The sequence below is a fragment of the Siniperca chuatsi genome, linkage group LG6 (assembly GCF_020085105.1).
Source record: "Siniperca chuatsi isolate FFG_IHB_CAS linkage group LG6, ASM2008510v1, whole genome shotgun sequence".
Lineage (NCBI taxonomy): Eukaryota > Metazoa > Chordata > Actinopteri > Centrarchiformes > Sinipercidae > Siniperca > Siniperca chuatsi.
The window spans coordinates 11,022,660-11,042,838 of record NC_058047.1 but is presented as its reverse complement, the minus strand read 5'-3'; the positions used below and the strand labels follow the sequence as shown (position 1 = coordinate 11,042,838).

The following is a 20,179-nucleotide window of genomic DNA, read 5'->3' as shown; positions in this document are numbered from 1 at the left end:
GAAAAATCTCAACTCAAGGTCCATTTTAGTAGCTGTTCTTCTGCTGATGAAGGTCATGCAACATGATCAAAATCTCCAGAACAGCTACTAAAAGGATCTTGAGGTGAGATTTAAATTAGGAACAAAAAACTTTACAGTTAAATGAAAGAAGTTAAATAATGTTATAATCAATTACTGCAACTGATTATTGTCATTGTCGGTTGATCTAATAAATTTTTTTTTCTCTCCATTATTTGATTGGTTTAGTTTATAAATCGTGAAGAATGCGTGTCACAGAGCCCAAGGCTACATCTTCAGACTGCTTGTTTTTCAAGTTCCAAACCACAAAATATTTAATTTTAAAATGATTCAAAACAGTGAAAAGTATCAAATTTGAGAAGCTGGAACTAGCAAATGTTTTAAAGCATGTTTGCTTTTTTGAAAACTTAAATGATTATGTCCATCATCACAATTGTGGCTTACAAAGTTTCCTTCGATCGACAAATGTATTAATCGTTTCAGCTATAAAACTATTGGGAAAATTTGGGAAATGAACAGAGGTTCGTTTCAGGATAAGATTTGGGGTTTTATGTTAGACAAAATCAATCAGTGAATGTCCTCACAAGTATAGTATTCATATAGGGGTGGAGGCCTGTATTTGTGGTTTGTATCTGTGTTTCTATGTGTGCAGATTTCTGAATGGGGTTTTTTCTCATGCAAAGCAGTCGGAGAGTAAAAGTTGCTGTCAGTGAGAGAGGATGTTGGCTTTCACTCCTTCCCCTCCTCGTCTGTCAGATTGTGTCTCTCTCTCTCTGGCTTCTCTTCCCGGGAAAAGGGCGGCGGTGGGGATGAGGTCACTGTTTCAAAACATGGCCCCGAGCCTCGAACCAGCACAACGTTTCCTCTTCGTGAAGCGGACCGAAAGCAGGACAAGCCAGTGTTCTCCTCTTCATTAATAACACGTCCATGAGTCGCTCTGGGACGACACGGTGCTTCTCCACTCGTCACATGTTCCCACTGAACCCAAAGGGGAAAAACTGTATCAATAACAAATTGTTCTGTGTTTTTTAGGAAATACTTTGTCACTAAAGTACTAATCCATCTAAGTTATTTTTATAGAAATAAATGTGTGTGTTACTCCCAACAGTTCTAGGTCAAGTTCATTACATCTTAGATGACAAAGACAACATGCAATGTTTTAAATGTAATGTGAGCTGCTCATTTGGTTTGTGGCTCTGACTGTTTAAAGCCTGATCCTCGCATTACTAAACAGGATTCCCTTAATTCCAGTTTATTACATCTTGGGTCTTATTTTCGTAGGTTTGGCCATAATTTCTATCCGGAATAATAAAACTGTACTTGTTACTTGAGATCTGTGAAAACAATAACGTCTCTAAAAAGAAGAAACACAAGCAATGATACAGTCAAACGGGTTTTAAACAAAGCCGCAGGGAAGACAACACAAAGGCAAACAGTGAAATAATAATAATAATAATTAATAATAATAATAATTAATAATAATAATAATAATTATTTTCTATTATATACAGATTCAAATTTCAAAATTGACTGGACTTGCGTAGCCGCTCTGTTTTCCTGTGTATGACTGACATTTCAGGTGCGCTCACTTTGTGTTAAACCTCAGAATAAAGTGGCTTCGATAATTTGCCTGAACTGTTGGCTTGTTTACGAGCTGATCATCTGAATGCTCCTGTTACTTTCCCCATTGGACATCGTTGTAGCGAACGTGCTCCCAGATCTCAACAATTACTTTGAGTACAATCCTAATCTCAAATGCTCAAAATTATGACGACAAGTAAAGCGTTTCGTAATTTCTTCGTATTTTTATTTGCTACTAGTTAAAAGATAAATAGAAATGTCCTCAAAAGATGAGCCAAGGAAATATTAATTGTTCTTTTATTATTGAAAACTTTATCATATTTGTTGAATTGTTTGTTTGCCTGTAGACAAATTTCACATTTTTGTATGTTCAGCTGCCTTGCTGTGCACTAAAAGACTACTGGAATTAATTAATTGGAAGTGCACCAATTGAACACTGTCTCTATTTTCTCTAATTTGTACCAAATTACGTTGTTCTTTTCAGGAAACTTCTTGGACATGTTGGAAGCATAAAATTACACCAGATTTACCGGTTAACCAATGAAAATAGATGTAGACAAACTACAATATGTGACATGTTTTCACCTTAGTTACATACTGTAGGAGTATTTATTGCACCTTGTTTCACAGAGCTTTGGCTTTATGTTACGCTTTTGATTGCAGATGGCACAACTTGAAGATTACTATAAAACGTCTGTAATGTGAAGAAATGCGACTGTAGTGTTGGTGTGAGCTGCTGCAGTTAAGATTGCAGCATTAAAACTGACTCAAGAATGTCATGTAATTGGTAGCCATCGAAATAGAGACGTCTGAGTCTGAAGAACAATGAAGTTTATCTGTTCACAATAGAACCTCTTCAGGCGTTTACTAAATTAAGGTGGTATGACCACAATGTGTTCACTGAAATTTGTAGCTATAACAGTCTTTCTCTGACTGTGTGTGTGTGTGTGTGTGTGTGGATTCATATATTTGATAGATATTTGGATGTTTGTGTGAATAAGTGCACTCATATGTTTGTGTTTATGCAGGTTTCGCAAGTGTGTGAAACAGTTTCTGTTGCGGTGTGTGTGTGTGCACTCGTGTATATGTGTTTATGGGCATTTTTGTAATTTTGTTTTTGGCTTGTGCAAGTGTTATGAGCACTCAGTGGTGTGTGTGTGTGTGTGTGTGAGAGAGACTCGACAGCGTGGCTCTCAGCTGGTCTGGACTCGGGGGGGGGGGTGTAAAGGGAAGGAATGCAGCTTCTCTGTAATTTGCTGTCTGTCATCAAATCAGAGGGAAAAACAGCAACACTCGAGAAGAGCTGGGGGAATGGGTGTGAGAAGAGAAATTAAGTCATGTGAGAAGAGGAGGGTAGAGATGAAGAGTGGAAAGGTGAGAAATAAAGAGGGGAGAAAATAAATAAAAAGAGATGGAGTATAAATGAGGGAACATGATGAACAAGAATGAGAGAATCAACAGAAGAGAAAAGAGGAGGCTAGATGTGAGGAGAAGTAGAGCAAAAAGAGAAGAGACTAACATGAATAATGCTCTACAGACATGGATGTTTCTCAGCATGTGATAAGTTATTTGTGGTAAAACGCTAAAATTGCTTTTCCTGGTTTTTCTTTGCTGCTGTGTATGACGGACAGAGAAATTAAAGTGGATAATTGTGTCTCCAAACAGTGTAAGAAATTCATCCTTGAAAATACAGTACTTGTATTTGGACTATGGGAACCTGGAGCTTCCCAAACCTGAACTGTTAGGAACCTGCAAGGCTTTCGTTCTAGGGTCCTGCTCTGTGTTTCCACTGGTGTTGTGTCAGAAGATCACCTGTATATTGACACACACATCCTGCTTTAGTAATTGCGGTGTTTGGATTTAGTGCCATCTCGTGAGCAGTGCCGACATGTTCCAGAAACGCTAGAAAAATGTACAACAGTGGAAATGAAAACAGAACCCTGTGGCGATGGCTGCACGTTAAGTTATGGGTTGTTAATTTCCCGTAGTGGAAAAGTTAACCTGGACTTCTTATTCTATGGTGGGTCCTTGTGTTCTCGTTTCAGTCTGCTTGGTAGAGGAGAAAGACCATGTTCAAGTTGTCTTTGTGTGGCTAGTTGATCTTATGGGAACAAGTTTATCCAGGATGCCACCTGAACTCTGGCAGGAAAAAAAGTCAAAGTCCCTGAGTGTGATTGTTCTCAAACCTCCAGCATTTCTGATCTGATTTCATACTTGTTATAGCTCTGACGATCTGCAGCATGTCTGGGTAAAACTCTCATCATCGCATGTACTTGGTATTCTTTGTAATGCTAAATTTGGTGTCGCTATCAAAATATGAATGATGTAGTGGCTGCAGTAAGTGCCTGGACACAGTCATAATTGTTGATGTGTGGAAAACATGGCGCCCTGTGTGTTTCTGAGCGCCAATTATGATGATGTCACATCGCAACTGCCCCATAGACATATGTGCTCTTTGTTTTATGCTTAAAGACACATACTTTGTTGTCATTGATACAAATCATATCACAGCTCCATTGGAACTGTACTTCACTTCATACAAGTTAATCTGGATATAATTCAGCTTTTAGTAAGAAAAAAAGGAGGAGCGACAGGGGAAACAACTTTGACACAAACTGTAACTTGGTTTAAACCTACTTATTGCAGAAGAGTGCAGACAAGGAGCTAAAGTTATATAAACTGAAGCCAGATTTGTTTCAACTTCAAAATCTCTTCTAATTCCAACCAGGCACAGGATTACATGTTGCTAAAATTGCCCAATAAACAAGCTACCTTTTGAGTAATGTGACTTGTTTATAAGCTCTGGTTAGCTTGTATTTGATCCTAAACAAACCCAATACAATAAATCACTAAGTACAGTAAACTACCGCTCTCTGGTTTGGACTAAAGTAAACCAACGAGGTGACGTCACAACCTTGAAAACTTTTTTTTTTTTTTTTTTTTTTTTTTTTTAGCGTTTATATAACTTGTGTGTGAGATTAGCTTGGATGCTGCAGCATCATGTCTACTGTGGTTTGACCTGAGAGCTGAAACTGACAGACACTGAGGAGGAACAGAGCAGCAGCTGATAAGAAGACACTGTGCAGAAACATCGTTATCAGTTAGAGAAAATTCTTTCTTTTTGCTTTCCACTGCGTATTTTAATTAATCCATTGTCCATAATAACCCATAACTTAATTTTTGATAATTAAGTCTTCTGTCTGTCTGAATGTTGTGGTCTTCACTTTGACAATACACTGGCTGTCTGCTGCAGTCTGAGCTGACAGATGATGTGTGTGTTTATAGTTTATCAGTAGTCAGTCAGCTATAAGGACGACCGGCGTGTTTCAACAGTATGTGTTAGGAATGTGCCTGAGGCTGCTGGAAAACACATCTGTGTGTGTGTGTGTGTGTGTGTTGATATAAGAGTGTATATGTTTGAAACAAATTGAATGACAGCAGGTACCTGAGGTTTTTTGTGTGTGTGTGTTTGGGGGGGGGTACAAGTTCCTGTATTTTCATATTTCAGAGACAGAATGTATCTGTGTTTTTGTTGCACGAATCTTTCTCTCACCAGCTTTATGCGACCCATATAAACCGCAACCACTATAATTTTCTGTGTAACCCCACACACCTGTGATAGTGAGGTTTGTGTTGGTACAGGTGGATGCACACCTTGTCACAGTTTTTTCATACTTGGCATCCTGGCTTCTCTAACATCTTCTCTCGTCACACATTTTCTCTTTCAGACTGAAAAATATTTCTACAAAAGGCAGAAAAACAACATTAAAAAAAGAACATTGTCTGGTGAGCAACAGCTGGAAAGATTGAAGCTTTGGGTTACAAATCAAGTGACTCCCAATCAAGGGCAGCACTCCAGGTTCACTCTGTATGGTATCTACACATAGGTGACAAATACATAGTCGGAAGGTGCTGGACCACCACGAGCCTCCAGAACAGCTTCAATGCTCCTTGAAACTCTACTGGAGGGATTAAACACCATTCTTACACAAATATTCACTCATTTGGTGAAATGGTGGTAGAGAGCGTTTGTCAGTCCCAGATCTCCAATAGGTGTTCGGTTGGGTTGAGATCTTGAAGGCCATAGCACATGATTCTCCATTTTCAAACCATTCAGTATGAAGTATCTGCAGCCACTATGTTTGTCTACTCATTTATTCACGGTTGTCCATTAATTTGTCACTTGTCTGTATTCTATGGTTAATATGCTGTACAGGACTGTTGTTGACTGTTCTGGTCTCTCTCTGTCTGCCCCCCCAGCAGGGAGGAGGGAACCAGCCTGAACTCCAGCTGCATGAATCGCTCACTCTGAGAGGCTGAAAGAGGTGAAACTTCTCTTCAACATAACATAATATTTTAAGTTAATGTTTCATTCTCTTCTCTGTACTTAGGTAGAATATCAATTATCCAGAAAGTGTCCAGTTTATGCAGTTTTCCACTTGCTGTTAGGAAGTCTCACTAACTGGTGGCTCTTTTCCTGAAGCACAGGAAGCGTTTTATATTTCCTGTCTTGTTTGGAACAAACAGAAGAAGAACCAGGTTGTTAGTATGAGGAGCGATAGCTACTGTGGCTGAACAAAGAAAAGTCCTCAACTTTTGTTTCTTCCATTGAGACATTTTGAATAGTTTGTGAATCATTTCCTACTTTGAACTAAAATATTTTAAAAATGTAAAAGTTCACTTTTTAATGTTCAATATTTTCCATGTTGATCTTTCTCATAAATGTTATTATTTTGCATTGAGATGTTTTACAATGTAGTCAGTCCCCTTAGAGTTTCTCTGTCCACCATGTCTGAATAAATGCATATTATGCCCAAAGTGGAGGAGTTTGTATGGCAGCTTTTAGCGGTGAGAAGACTCCTGTGGTTTTTCAGTGGAGTTGGATGGTGTGATACTGTTGTTAATGGAGCAGCTGTCTTGTGGTTTTTGGAAACGGTTCACCTCTTTGTTGATGACTTTGTTCTGAGGTGTTTCCCCAGACTGCTAATCTCCACTGTGTACCACAAGTGTTTATACAAACACATGTATATTAAGAAAGTTCTACCGTATAGATCCTCTTACAGCTCAATCGACCACAAGTGAAGAGGTCAAGAGCTTGAAAGTAGAAAAACACACTCTTCTGAGGTATGGATGATGTCAGGTTCAACGTCCTTCAACACCTCTGAAGAGGAAAAGCAAACAAGAGATCCATTTAACACAACCTCTTTATCTCTAAAAGAAGGGAATTCACCTTCTTTTGAATTCAGTCACAGGCTGTCACACGTGCTAACCAGCCATGAGAAAACATCTCCAGGCGTTTCTGCACTTTGTAGTACGTTTACAACTCCTATAAAGAAGCACCTAGGTCTGCCATTAAAGTGAGGGCAAGGAGCAGCTTGGGTTGTCTAGAAGTTATGTATTTTTTGTTGTTTGTTGTGTAAAGCTGTCTCCTATTAACAAAAACATGTTCATGGGATGGCCAACATTTGGAGCATGTGATTTTGATGCTTACAGAAAAATTAGTAATATTAAATCAATAAAAATATAAAGTCTGTACTGAGGCCCACACGCAAATGAATACCCGACTAAGATTGTTACAGTATAAATGGCTAATGAGAACATATCACTCCAGTTAAATGAAACCAATATAATAGCAAAATCCCAGATTTATGCACAAAATGCACTGAGGGGAAGGGGAAACTATTTCATTTTGTTTGGCAAAGATGTTTTTGGGAGGAGGTTAAAAAAGCAATAGAAAAGATTATCTCAAAAGACATTCCAAAGGACCCTGCGTTTTCTATTTTAGGGCTATACCCGAAAGACGTATGTAAGAAGTATGCCAAAAGTGAACGAATAATGATAAATATGTCTCCTGCACGCCAAAAGTGTTACACATTGGGTTAGGCAAATGCTAATAACACTGAATTTTACACGAAAAGGGAAACAAGATATGTTTTTAAAAGGTCTGGGGACGATTAACTTTATTTATGAAACGTATGGATCTATCAGATGAGGAATGAGTACTCCCTGATGGAAACCTCGCAATATGGTTAATCTGAGCTCAGTTTTGTGGAGATAATGAAATACTTTTAATTTTAACATGCTTTTAGGATCTATGTATGTACAAAAGATGGCTTATGTCTGAGAAGTTGTTCTTTGTGACTTTTGCTCATTTGTGCCTCAGTGTGTACTTTGATTGACTGACAAGGCACCTATTTGTTTATTGCTGTATATGTAATGTACACGTGTGTGTGTGTGTGTGTGTGTATATAAGAAACATTTCTAATAAACCTTTTGTTTAAAAAAAAAAAAGTCACAGTATACAAGTATACAATATAAAGTATAAAATGTTTTTACCAAATGACTGTGCAGTGTTTCAAATTACATCCTTTCCCTTCCTCTTGGTCTAAAAGTACATTCATGACAAATGCATTCATGTCACTGTGTTTTCTTTAGCCAGGTGTTGATTTGAAGCTGTGTGTGCTGAAAGGTCCCAGTCCTGAAAAATGACTCAGTCGGTGCAAGCTAACTCAAAGCTGCCTGGTAAGAAACTACATGAAGATGCCGTTGTTTTTGTATTGCCACCTCATATTCCAATTTCTCTTGTGACTGTGAAAATGTAAATATTTAGGCTTCTCTTGGAGATGAGGTTTGAGTGTTGCAGTGTGCTGTAGTTTTTCAATTTATTGTTGTAATAAATCAAATAATTTGTTTTAATCTGTCAGTAGTGGGTTGGTAGAGTTTACCTCACTGAGATGGTTTAGATGGTGTCACAATGCTGTTAACCGCAGGAAACAAAATATATTTGAAATCGTTTGTGTCTTTATGTCGCTTGTACTGTAAACACCACAGATCAGACACATAGTGGTTAAATAAAACATAAACCTGCGCCGAAATATGGTGACACATTGCAACTTAAGACAGTAATTGGTACACTGTGTCAACACTAAGGCACATACATACTTCCCAAATTTTTATACTGGTTTATATTAAAATATGAATACTATTATCTCTGCTTTTCTGTGAAGAAGTTCCATTTTAAATTGGGACTTGTTTATTTCTGCAGAATTAATTAAAGGTACCCTGTGGAATTTTTGACCAACAGTTGTGTTTTGGGGAAGCGTTTTTAGGAGTGGGTCCCCATTTTGTTTGTAAGGACGCACATATATGTGGTATTACATTCATTGGCAGTAATGCGCAAAGGAGTGTAGCAATGTTGCCAACAAAGGCAGGGTAGAAGACTGCAAGCTAGTAAACGTGGATGTAAACAATGCAAGATCTAAAATATTCAAAAATGGGCATTGTGAGTGTGCTTATGAGATAGGAAATACATTTAACACATTTGTTGGACCCAAAGTATACACACAATGCGTTTTTAAAAACACTGAATGTGAACATAACTTTTGTTTACAATGAAACTCCACAGGCCATATTTAAGTATGTGACCATATTGTCCAGTCACATGTCCTTTTCCCTTCAGATCTGGGCTCTCCATTCATCTACTCTAGTCAGGAGGAGGCTGACCAGCCAGGCTCCTACTCCGTTCAGACTCCGTATGGTTTCCAGCTGGATCTGGACTTCCTCAAATATGTAGAAGAGATAGAAAGTGGACACAATCTCCGTCGGGCACCTGTTGGCTCCCGCCGCTCTGGCCGAGGGGTCAAACTCTCCCAAAGGAGTGTGGGGGGACGTACCAGTGGCTGGACATCCACAGAGTCTCTGGCGTCCCCGGCCAGTGAGGATGGCAGAGCTCCTCCGCCGCCGCCACCACGGAACCGCCTTGGGTCAGCACCCTGTGAAGTGCTCTCTCTTTCCCCTGTGACAATCCTCAGTGTTCCTCCCCTGTCTGCCGGAGCCAAAGTGCCACCCCCTCCACCGCAGCGCAACCCCAGAGTTGAGCGGACTCTTCTGGAAACCAGCCGGCGGCTACAACAGGAACAAACCCACCAGCACCAGAACGGTGGGCGCTTCCAGCTCGCAGATCCTCCCAAACAGCTCTTACCCACTGCGTCTACTCAGCCTCTGCAGAGTAGCTGGACTAAACCTAGTCCTCAGACCTCTGGGCTCAGCACTCCAGCTGCTGGCACCACAATGACTCCAATCCCACCCAGCCAGCTGCAGACAGTTAGAGAGCAGATGGCTACAGCTTTGAAACAACTAAAAGAGATGGAAGAGAGGGTAAAGGGTGTTCCTGCGCTTGAGAAAGAGGTGACCAAGCTTCGTGCAGAGAAAGACATGCTCCTGTTAGCCCTGCAGGAGAAGAAAGTAGCCATGGAGGGGGCCCAGCAGAAGCAACCGTCTACAGAGTCTTCTACCCAAACCACAGAGACCCTTCAATCTGACCACAGTATCCACAGTCGATTGACTGCACCAACCTCACCCAGACACAAAGGCTTCGGAAAATCTGGTGAGCTGAAAAGGCTGACTGAGAAATTTGAGGGGAAGGAAGAGAAAGCTACAGAACCTCCATCAAAGGTTTTAGTAAAAGTGCCAGAAAAAGTGTCTGTTGTTGAGAAGAAATCAGTGGCTGTTGGGGATGACATGCCAATGGACTCTGTTGTTTTCTACTACAGCCAGGGTGTGAAAGATGCTTCTGAGGGCACCAGGGTAAATGTCTGTGAGAAAGGCACCAGAACAGAGGCCCCTCTGGTTCATGAGGAGGGAGTACAGGCCAGAGTGGAGACAGAAGAGGCTGGAGTTTGGGTTATGGAGTCACTACTTGGGCTGACCAGCGAGGCACAGCGGGAGATAGACACCTTACAAGACACCATTAAATTCCAGCAGGAGTCCATTGTAGCTCTAGAGGACCGGTTGAGTGTGGCCGACAAAGACTTGGGGATCCTTAAAGCCCAGATGGACGAAAAAACCTCCAAAGTCACATTTGAGAAGGGGGTTCTTGCAAAACCAGACATGACGAGTGCTCAGGTAGAGACATTGACTTCTGTGTTAAGGCATGCTGCAGTTTTGTGCTGTCCTGAGGTGAGCGATGCATGCGTAGGTGAGAGTTTAACAGCAGATCAGATGGAACAAGGCACCCAGACTGATGATATAGTGGAGACTGCAGAACCAGCTCCTGTTGCAGTGGTCAGCACTGGGTGCCAATGGGAGAACTTGTTTGAGGAAAAGATGGAGGAACAGAAAGTTACAGCGCCAAAGAAGAGACAGTTGACCATCGCTGAATACAAGGTCTCACCAGAAGAGGTGGTCAGTATGGCCGAGAAGAAAGAGGAAGACCAAGGAGAGAAGACTACAGCCAGCAACATCAAAACAGGTGAGAACGTAGAGGTATTTGCCTTCATCGTAAGGTTAAACATGCTTGGGGTCAGGGTCAGGACATCATGTGGTTCGTTTTTTAAATGTTTTTCTTCACAAATTACATCAAATGTAGAATTCTGTCTTTATAACATTACAACGCATCATTAGTAAGTGCATTCTGGGCACGTGGTAGAGTGAACATAATTTAATATTCACAACAAGTGGAGCTCTTATGAATATAGTCAATTCATTTTATGTAAGTATAACTAAAGACTATGCAATCTGGTACAAATTTAAAGGGAAAATAGGACTGTGCTTGAAAGAACTGTCTCATTTCTTATATTCATTTCTTAGTGGACACTTCTATGCTGAATTGTACCTGTTGTGCACTGGCCAAAAGACTCTCAAGGTTACACTAGTAATTAATTATGAGTAGTGTTGTCGTTATACTTGAATTTCTAACTTCAAAACGATACCCGAAAAATATCGATTATTGATACCACAGAGACAAAGTGACACAACATTAAGGGCATATAATTTTAAATTTTTATTAAAAGATAAATATAACAAGGCTATAACATAACAACAAGGTACGACTTTTCCTTTCTTGGCTGGTAGCAGAGAACAGCAGAATGACTGACTGAAGTAAACATTAACAATAATTAAAACTATTTTACATTAATAAAAACTATTCTTGAGGTAGTACACATGTTCGAAAGTCTCTGAGATTGTCACACATTCAAAAGGCAATAAAGTGCAAGTAAAAAGAAAAGCAGTGCAATCTTATGCATTTTCAAGTAACACAAAACTCCATAACAAAACCCGCAACACACCACGACGAGTGACGAGAGGAGGCGGGGCTATGTGGGCATTACAGAGTTGTGTGTGTCAACTCGCTGTCGGAGAGAAGAGAGAGCGAGAAAGTGCAGCTGGTACTGGTGTATTGACAGTGCGGAAAATGAGTATTAAAAGTGTTTCAAATATTCTGAATCTATGAATCGAAAAATCTATATTTTCAATAACACTAATTATGGGTGTACCAATTGAAAATTGTCTTTTTTCTATGTAATTAGTTAAATTATATTGTTCTTTCCATGAAACTCCTTTGAAATTATTCAGAAAATACAGAAAATAAAGTGTTACCCACTCAGACATGAAATATTTTTACTGAAAAATTAGCAACATTTTTTTTTTTTTTTTGGCAAATTGGTTTTATAAGCAGTTCCACTAGAAAGACAAAACTAGGTAATCTAAAGAGATGGCACAATTCTCCAGCGATAGACTGATAACATAATTTTGTTTACATCATGTGTAGTGTGTGAGGTATGTGTTTCAGTGGTGTACTTTGTTTGAACTATTGTTTGATCCATTTGCTTCCGTTATGGTAAAAGGTATGCTGAAATCAATCATGAAGAGGAAGGATGGGAGCAACTCAGGCGAGAATCGCACCGCTGGCAAGAAGAGCCTGCAGTTTGTTGGCATTCTAAATGGAGGGTAGGTAACATGAAACCTAATTTTATTTTTTACCACAGTAAAAATAAAATATGGGCGGCAGACGGTCTGGAGGTTGAAAATAACACTTTGACCAGGTCAAACGTTTAACAAGTAAGAAACAAAACCCTTATTCCTCACCATCCAAGTGCCCTAAAATGTGAACTGCACAAGTTGCTCTGTATTCCAGCAAATATCTGTCTCCCAGGTATGAATCTACATCCAGTGAAGAAGAAGAGGAGGAGGAAGATGAGGAGGAGGAGGAAGATGGGAGTTCTTCTGGAGAAAGTGGAGAAGGCGAGTGCTTGGACAGCACAGAGGAGGATGAGGAGGCGGTTCTGGAGGAAGAAACATCCGAGGAGGAGAGAAACGTCAATCTGGACGAGAGTGACACTGATGAGGAAACCCTGAGAGCCACAAATTATTCATCTGATGCTGTGAAAGAGAAGTATGTTGTTACTGTAGTATGAAAAAATACATTTTGTAAGTTGCTATATTGATTAATACAGTTTCAGCAGCCTAAAGAAAATGGGTTAATATAGTTTCCTGATTGAGGTGTGGTGCAGTGAATGTGAATGCTACCAAATCATGTTAATATACAACTACATACATTGTATAAACACATATTGTAAAATCCACATACAATTGTGAGAAAGAGAAACTACGTACTGAAAGCAGTAAATTGTTTTGTGTTTCAACTTCACACATTGTTTTTTACAGGTTTGAGCTGAGCTCAAAAATGCGTGAAGCCTGCCTAATCCTGAAGAACCACCTGAACGATGACGTCAAAACACTGAAGAGTAAGGAAGTGGTGCGTCCCTGCATGCTTCTTCAAACCATTTTATCACTGAGTTACACATTTAACTTCATCACTTCATAATTGGAATAATGCAAAAGTTACTTAAAGTTGGTGAAAGCTGTGGGAGTGTATTTTATTGTTTAGGGTATAGGATATTTTCAGCACCAGCAAACATTAATTACAAACAATAGGAGCTTGATGTAACAATAACAGGAGTCAAGACTGAGAAAAGGCTCAGGAACTAGATCATTGTTGGGTTTAACAACAGAAGGACTTCCCTTAACATTCAGTGGAATGCCAGGCTGCCACAAACTGGAGACAAATACCGTTTGACTTTGCCAAAATACTGTATACACAACTTCACCAAATTATGAGAAAATATGGGTGACACTAGTCACTAGCACTAGTGAAATACAGCTTTATCATTGTGTATCTGCTGAGCTAGATATACTTCAGATGCTGTTTTGCTCACTCATTATAGTCTGTGTGTGTATGTATGTATGTATGGGTGGGTGGGTAGATAGATAGATAGATAGATAGATAGATAGATAGATAATGACTTCCTGCCCTCACCTTCAGCTCTCCAGCACCCACACTGTCCAGCTCGAGTGGTTCCGGATCTCTAGTGCCAAGATGGCTCAGCCTTCACGGGTCTCAGACTACCTTATGGCGTTCTCTGAGGTGTCGTCAGTTCTGCTGGAGCACGTAGTCAACATGACCGACGGCAACGGCAACACAGCTCTCCACTACAGCGTCTCACACTCCAACTTCCGTGTGGTGGGGCTGCTGCTGGACACAGGTCAGTGAACGTCTAAGAATAATCCAGTTAATAATCCAACCAATTATTCAAGAAGGGTCCAACTGCGGACCTCGCGTCTGGGGACCCCAGGTCTGCAAGCCAATGGGAAAAAGGTAGGGTCCCCAGACGTGAGCGCCGTCACTTCCATTAGTAGTCTTTTTAAAAAAGTTTATTTATTTATTTTTTTTACCAGATTTAAAAACTCAAAACTTTAAGTAGTGTTAACGTAATGTTTCAGGTAAAAAATTAGGTAATTATTCTTTCTTGTAGTGTGTTAAGTTAAAAAACAAAACAACCTGGTTGACTTTACATAACGTGCAGGTGATGTTAGATTGTTGGAGAAGATAACATTTATTTTGATTTGATTTTTAGTGAATTATGTGTGCCTAAACTCCTACTGCTTCAAAACATATGCATAAAATATATAAATTAAATTTATTTCTATTTTGTCCACCCCATTTATATCAAGGAGGAGCATGTATGTATATGTAAGTTGCAGTGTGTTCTGTATAAGTGTGTGTGTGTGTGTGTGTGTGTGTGTTTTAAATACACTGTCGTAAAAACATTTGCTCCCTACAGGTGTGTGCAGTGTGGATAAGCAGAACAAGGCGGGCTACACAGCCATCATGCTGGCTGCTCTCTCTACTGTGAAGGAGGAGGAAGACATGGTTGTGGTCAAGAAGCTCTTTTGTCAGGGCAACGTCAACGCCAAGGCCAGCCAGGCAAGTCTGAATCAGTTCATCACAGTTCAGAGCTTGTGTGTTGTTTACTCCTGAAGTTCTGCTTGTAGCCACTTTCTGTTCCTCCTCCATGTTCCCACAGTCATTCCTGTCATATTCGTTTGGTATGTAGGTCCTGCCTGTCCAAAAAAAGAATTTAAAACTCATGACATTAGTGGCTACATGCTGGATATATAAACAGGTTTTGTTCTGAAATCACTTAAGTTTTAACATTAGATTGAGCAATGTGTAGGTGCAGTAACATCTGTGTCACAAGTGATTCACTTAAGTGTATCACTTAATTTGATATGCAAATTAAATTTTATTTATATAGCGGCAATTCATAACAGAAGTTATCTCACTCACTTTCCTATAGAGCAGGTCTAGACCGTACTCTTTATAATATTTAGAGACCCAACAATTCCCACCTTTTTATGAGAGCGAGACAAATCCACTTTTTTTAAATAATGTAATAATAATGATGATGATGATAATGATAATAGTAGCAGCAGCAGTTGTCAAGCAGGAAAACAGCAACAGCAACATCTGTGAATGTGTAGTCGGCTCCATCAGCCAGATGCATTTTATCACTTAAAAGAGCCAATCCTGGCTCAGCTGACTTCTTTTAATGACTTCAATCTAATTTAGACACATTAAACTGTTAATGTGGAAAAAGGAAATATAAAACCAGACATAGGATCAATTCTACATATTACAGCCAAATGAGAAAAATTGTAAGTAATCTGCTTGTTTGAGTGAAGGTAAAGAAAAAAACTGTTCAGGGGATAATGCCTTTTATTGTTCCATGTTTATTTCAACTGGGAAGTGTTTTAATTGGGTAGGTCAGATTGGTCAGAAGTGATTTGTGAGAATGTGTTGACTTTTGAGTGTTTTTATCTCTTTGCTTGATCTAATCAGTTTGTGTAGTGTATGTGTTTGGACAGGCGCCTGACAGGCTCTCACACTGCCAAGTCACAGGACTCTGAATTTATAGCATCACTGGCAATAAATCCAATTACTGGCGCTTGTTATTGTTGCTGTGGGGTAACAACATGAGGCACGCAATGCAATTTTAGAGACAGGAATTTAAGTCACACCATTTTCTGCTGTGCTTTTGGACTGGAAAGTTATGGGCTTAAAGTACTTGTTTGACTTTTCCTTTGAATTAGTGATAACATTTTTGAAATTTAAAACAATCTGGTATCATGAAACTAGTAAAAGCAAGCATTTATGATTATAAATCTAGAGAATTAACCTTTTTATGGCTTTAAGTTTGGTTTTTGGAACAATACATCATCTTCTACACTGCTCTCAGAACTGTTTTCTTAATCTCCCTGTTGTGTTTATGACCACATTTACACCTGGCACTGACATGCAATTGGCAGCTGGATATCCTGTCTGGATAAGAAAAAACGCATGTTAATGCAAGATGTAAATGCACGTCGAACACATTGTGATGGGAATGTAATCAGACCAGATTGTGATTGGCCAGACCACCTCTCCCCGATTGGCTCTCACTTGGTTGTCGCTTGCATTGCGTCAAGAACACATTTGTATAATGTTAAGGCTTTCTCATCTGTAGGGCCAGAGGAGCTGTGCAAATGAAGTAGGGTTGTGCTGAAAAACAGAAATCTGTGTAAAAAACAAAACAAAAAAACTTGACCTTTTTTGTAGTTAATCTTTAGTTCAACAATTTCCTCAATCACATTGTTTCAGATAGTGGAACAATAGGTTTGGTATAAATGGTGTACATTTTCTCATCACTTAATAAATAGGCTGACCAATATGACAAGCTCTCAAATACTGTATTCTCATTGGGAGAAATTACATTTATAATTCTTTACCTCTGCAGGCGGGCCAGACAGCGTTGATGCTAGCTGTTAGCCACGGCCGCCAGGAGATGGTGCGTGCGCTGCTAGAGTGTGGCGCAGACGTTAACGTGCAGGACGACGAGGGATCCACGGCGCTGATGTGTGCTAGCGAACATGGCCGTGCTGAAATTGTCAAACTGCTCCTGGAACAGCCTGGTTGCGACATATCCATTATTGATAATGTAAGGCATTTACATTTTTAGCCAGCCATTCAGCTCATGCACTCATTGAGGGAAACTTTCAGTAACTTACCCTGAGCTTACAGATCAAGCCAACTGTTGGATCTCCGACTGCTGAAAACATGTGAGCACTTTTTCGTCTGGGATTCAGCTTAATCTGTTCTCAGGAAACGGCTCCTCATGGGAAATTGGTCTATGCAGTTTCCTCTCCTTGTCACCTTCCTTCTCTTCTTTTGTGTTTTTCTTTGTTTGGAAGATAGGCTGAGATCTTAAGAGCCATGATCAGATTAGTTTCATCTGCCTTCTACTGAAATCAGTGTTGTTTACAGGAAACACAATCATTGGGCTACTCACAAGCCCCCAGGGGATGAATTAAAAAGCCACAGCTCCTCTGTTCACAACCGCAGACTTGCAGATTTCAGACACATTGCCCTGCAGGCTCTTGCACACACTTCACCACATGAACCATACAAGTCAGCAGCAACTATCCTAATCAGTGATTACTTTTAGACTCCAAAGGATCCAGACTATACAAGAATGATTATTTTGTCAACCAACTGACTTACTGTATATTATCTACTAAATTTCAGTGGGAACATTTACTTTTCTCAAATACCAGAAGTCTTACCCTGGAACAAAATTCTTCTCATCGCTGCTTGTGACATTTCTCGCTTCGTTTTCTGTTAATCTGCATAGCTGTGTGTTTTAAAGTGATTTTACAGAGGATTGGTCTGGATGCTTGAAGAGAGGCCAGGCAGACAGATATTTGAGCATTCACATCTGTGCCAGAATGAGTTGGCCATTCAGGCCCTGGATTGTGTTTCAGTGCAGCACAGCTGGGCAGAGAGATGGACTGGGGGGGGGATGGAAAACATTTGGAAAAGCCCCCACCTCCCCCTGTCCTCCGAAAACACAGAACAGCATGACTGTAAAACCATGACTGTATAAACACAGTGGAGTTATATATATATATATATATATATATATATATATATATATATATATATATATATATATATAAATAAATAAATACAGTGCTCTTGCTGAGCCTTATTTAGTTACATTTTCATTTTATGTATTCTTTTAAACAGAGGTATAAGGGTACACAACTTTCTTTTGGTTCGCTACGGTCTATGAATGAAATAATTTATGTTAAATTATCTTAATACTGTCTAATTAGTTCTACAGTTTACCACGTGTGGAACATAAACGCCAAAGTGTGAGAGCTCTACCAGCTTTGGCAGTAGAACAGTTGTTGCTTGTTAGCTAGACAATGCTAGTCGGGTTAGCCCCTGGATGTATAGCTCATACGGCGAACACTAAAGAGAAACTGGATAAATCTCATTTAGCTCTATCGTTTGGAAGCGTTACGGTTAAGTTATAGCTACACTGGGCAAAGAGTGGAACGGACAAAAACTAAGCGCCAAACCTGCTGAACCATTCCCAATGGCTTCAACGAATGCGTCTATTACAGGGCTTAAGTCCTGCTATAATGTTCGTTCCCGTGTGCAATTCAGTCCGTTGTGCATGCTCTGCAAATAACCACAAGCTGCAGTCATCGAGGAATTATTCTCCCGGCAGTCACTCTCGATATCAATGAGAGTTTTTAAAAATATCGACCAATATCACATAACGTGAACAAGCGTTTTTTTATTTATTTATTTATTTTTTTAACCTCGTGACTAAGATATTTACTGAGCGGGACAGTAAGTGGAGAAATAAAAATGTTGATCTATGCGTTTTACTTCATTTTCTCCACTGTACTGAAAATGGACTGAACCGTGACTCTAAACAGTCACGTACCAAACTGTGGATTTTGTGTACCTTTACACCTCTACTATCAACCAGAGTAACTTACACTGATTGCAGAATGATAAGCTGTAAAATAAGATTCAATTTCTGGTTTTCCAACATTACACGAGACCTATATTACTCCTTACTATAGGTTTTATAGGGTTTAAAACCACAGGAGCTTTCCTACTGTAAATTTATGTTGTATTTGTAGAATTTCAAAAACAAATACTGAGGATGCAGGACGGATGAATGTCCTGGTTGTTTACTGGCCAATCAAGGATCCCAACATCCATCACATCCAGACAGAGGAATAGTCTTGTAGGAGAAAGCGTGTTGAAACGGCTGGAAAAAGGAACAACCATGTGTAATGTCGATCACATGGTCCATCTCAAACTGTAAAGCTCTCGAACATGTTTTAAGGGACAATAAACTCACTTACTTTCTCTGCCCTCCTCCTACTGTATCTGTTCCTCCCTCTCTCCTCTGTCTGTAGGATGGCAGCAATGCTTTGTCCATCGCACTGGAGGCGTCTCACAACGACACAGCTGTGCTGCTGTATGCCCATATGAACTATGCTAAGACCCAAACTGCTGTGGTGAGTCCATCCTCCCACACCACCTCCTCCTTTGTGGAGATGGGGTAGTCACACTTTGTGAATTTGATGACTGCAGTTTTGCATAAAAATGTAATATTATTAATTTTATTTTACAGTAATATGTTAAAGAAGACATACTAAAAACAGTGAAATAAACTAACTTAAGTAGAGTCCCAAAATTTGGCCTACCTTAGAGCAAAGTCACTTTTGGCTTTAACTGGTGTGGTTCTGTTTTTATCACGTTTAACAGCCTGAAAAGAAAGAGACAATAAATATCAACATTTGGAGTCAAGAGTTTACTTTTAGTTGGCAGTGGTTCATTTTTGGGGTCACAAGCTGAAAGGTTTGAAAGCCACCAGCTTCAAATCTGCTGGGAAATGCCATGCAAGTAGGCTGAAGTCGGTGCAGGTCACACTCACAACATAACTGTACAGTGAGCAATGTCTCTTGTATTTAAAGTGGGTAGGATCAGTTCCACAGCAGCGCTCCAAGCTTTAGTTTGGGTGTGGGCAGCACTGACTGAAGGTGCACTGCTGCCCCCTGTAGATGTTATCAAGCTCCTGTGGACAGTGGTGGAAAAAAGTATTTAAGTCATTTACTTAAGTAAAAATAATGATACCACACTATAGAAATACTAAATAGCATGTAGAAGTCCGGCATTCAAAACTTCACTTAAGTATAAAAAATTTACTCCAAGTATTTAAAAGTATTAATTTGTCAGAATGGGCCCTGTGAGTGTTTCGGGGTTCCATCATTATATTACTGGACCATTTTTACTGATGCATTAACATATAAACAGTACATTAATGTTACAGCGGGTTGTGGTGGAGCTAATTTTAAATGCTTTATATACTTTTGGGTGGTTAAATCTATAACACAAAGTTTTGTTTGTAAAATCTTGATCCGAAAAGTAACTAAAGCTGTCAAATAAATGTAGTGGAGTAGAAGTATAAAGTAGCATAAAATGAAAATACTCAAGCACAATTTTGAGGTACTTCACGTAAGTACATTACTTGAGTAAATGTACTTAGTTACAGTCCACCACTGCCTGTGGATTGTGTTTTCTGTTCTGTGATCACTGTGACCGATCAATTCTGAG

The 20,179-nt window shown here is 39.6% G+C and overlaps 1 protein-coding gene and 1 long non-coding RNA gene across 7 annotated transcripts in view; one reads left to right on the top strand and one right to left on the bottom strand.

The window, feature by feature from the left end:
* Positions 1–20,179, top strand: part of kank3 (KN motif and ankyrin repeat domains 3) — a 33,399-nt gene that overhangs the window by 11,385 nt on the left and 1,835 nt on the right. The window contains exons 2-11 of one of the 3 annotated variants that reach the window (XM_044200486.1): positions 5,860–5,924; positions 8,039–8,121; positions 9,059–10,849; positions 12,225–12,327; positions 12,533–12,772; positions 13,045–13,135; positions 13,703–13,922; positions 14,502–14,644; positions 16,494–16,694; positions 18,979–19,080. In XM_044200486.1, the coding sequence (XP_044056421.1) occupies positions 8,085–8,121; positions 9,059–10,849; positions 12,225–12,327; positions 12,533–12,772; positions 13,045–13,135; positions 13,703–13,922; positions 14,502–14,644; positions 16,494–16,694; positions 18,979–19,080 (2,928 nt within the window). In that variant the 5' untranslated portion in view covers positions 5,860–5,924; positions 8,039–8,084. Of the gene's footprint in view, positions 1–5,859; positions 5,925–8,034; positions 8,122–9,058; positions 10,850–12,224; positions 12,328–12,532; positions 12,773–13,044; positions 13,136–13,702; positions 13,923–14,501; positions 14,645–16,493; positions 16,695–18,978; positions 19,081–20,179 lie in introns of all 3 variants that reach the window. The other 2 variants (XM_044200484.1, XM_044200485.1) reach the window with 2 other exon arrangements.
* The window catches only part of LOC122878132, a 51,867-nt gene continuing 46,332 nt past the window's right edge, over positions 14,645–20,179 (bottom strand). Inside the window, exons 3-8 of one of the 4 annotated variants that reach the window (XR_006378416.1) lie at positions 19,500–19,640; positions 19,270–19,331; positions 18,925–19,150; positions 16,765–18,827; positions 16,486–16,665; positions 14,788–16,273 (exon numbers count right to left, since the gene is read on the bottom strand). This is a non-coding gene — a long non-coding RNA (uncharacterized LOC122878132). The other 3 variants (XR_006378415.1, XR_006378414.1, XR_006378417.1) reach the window with 3 other exon arrangements.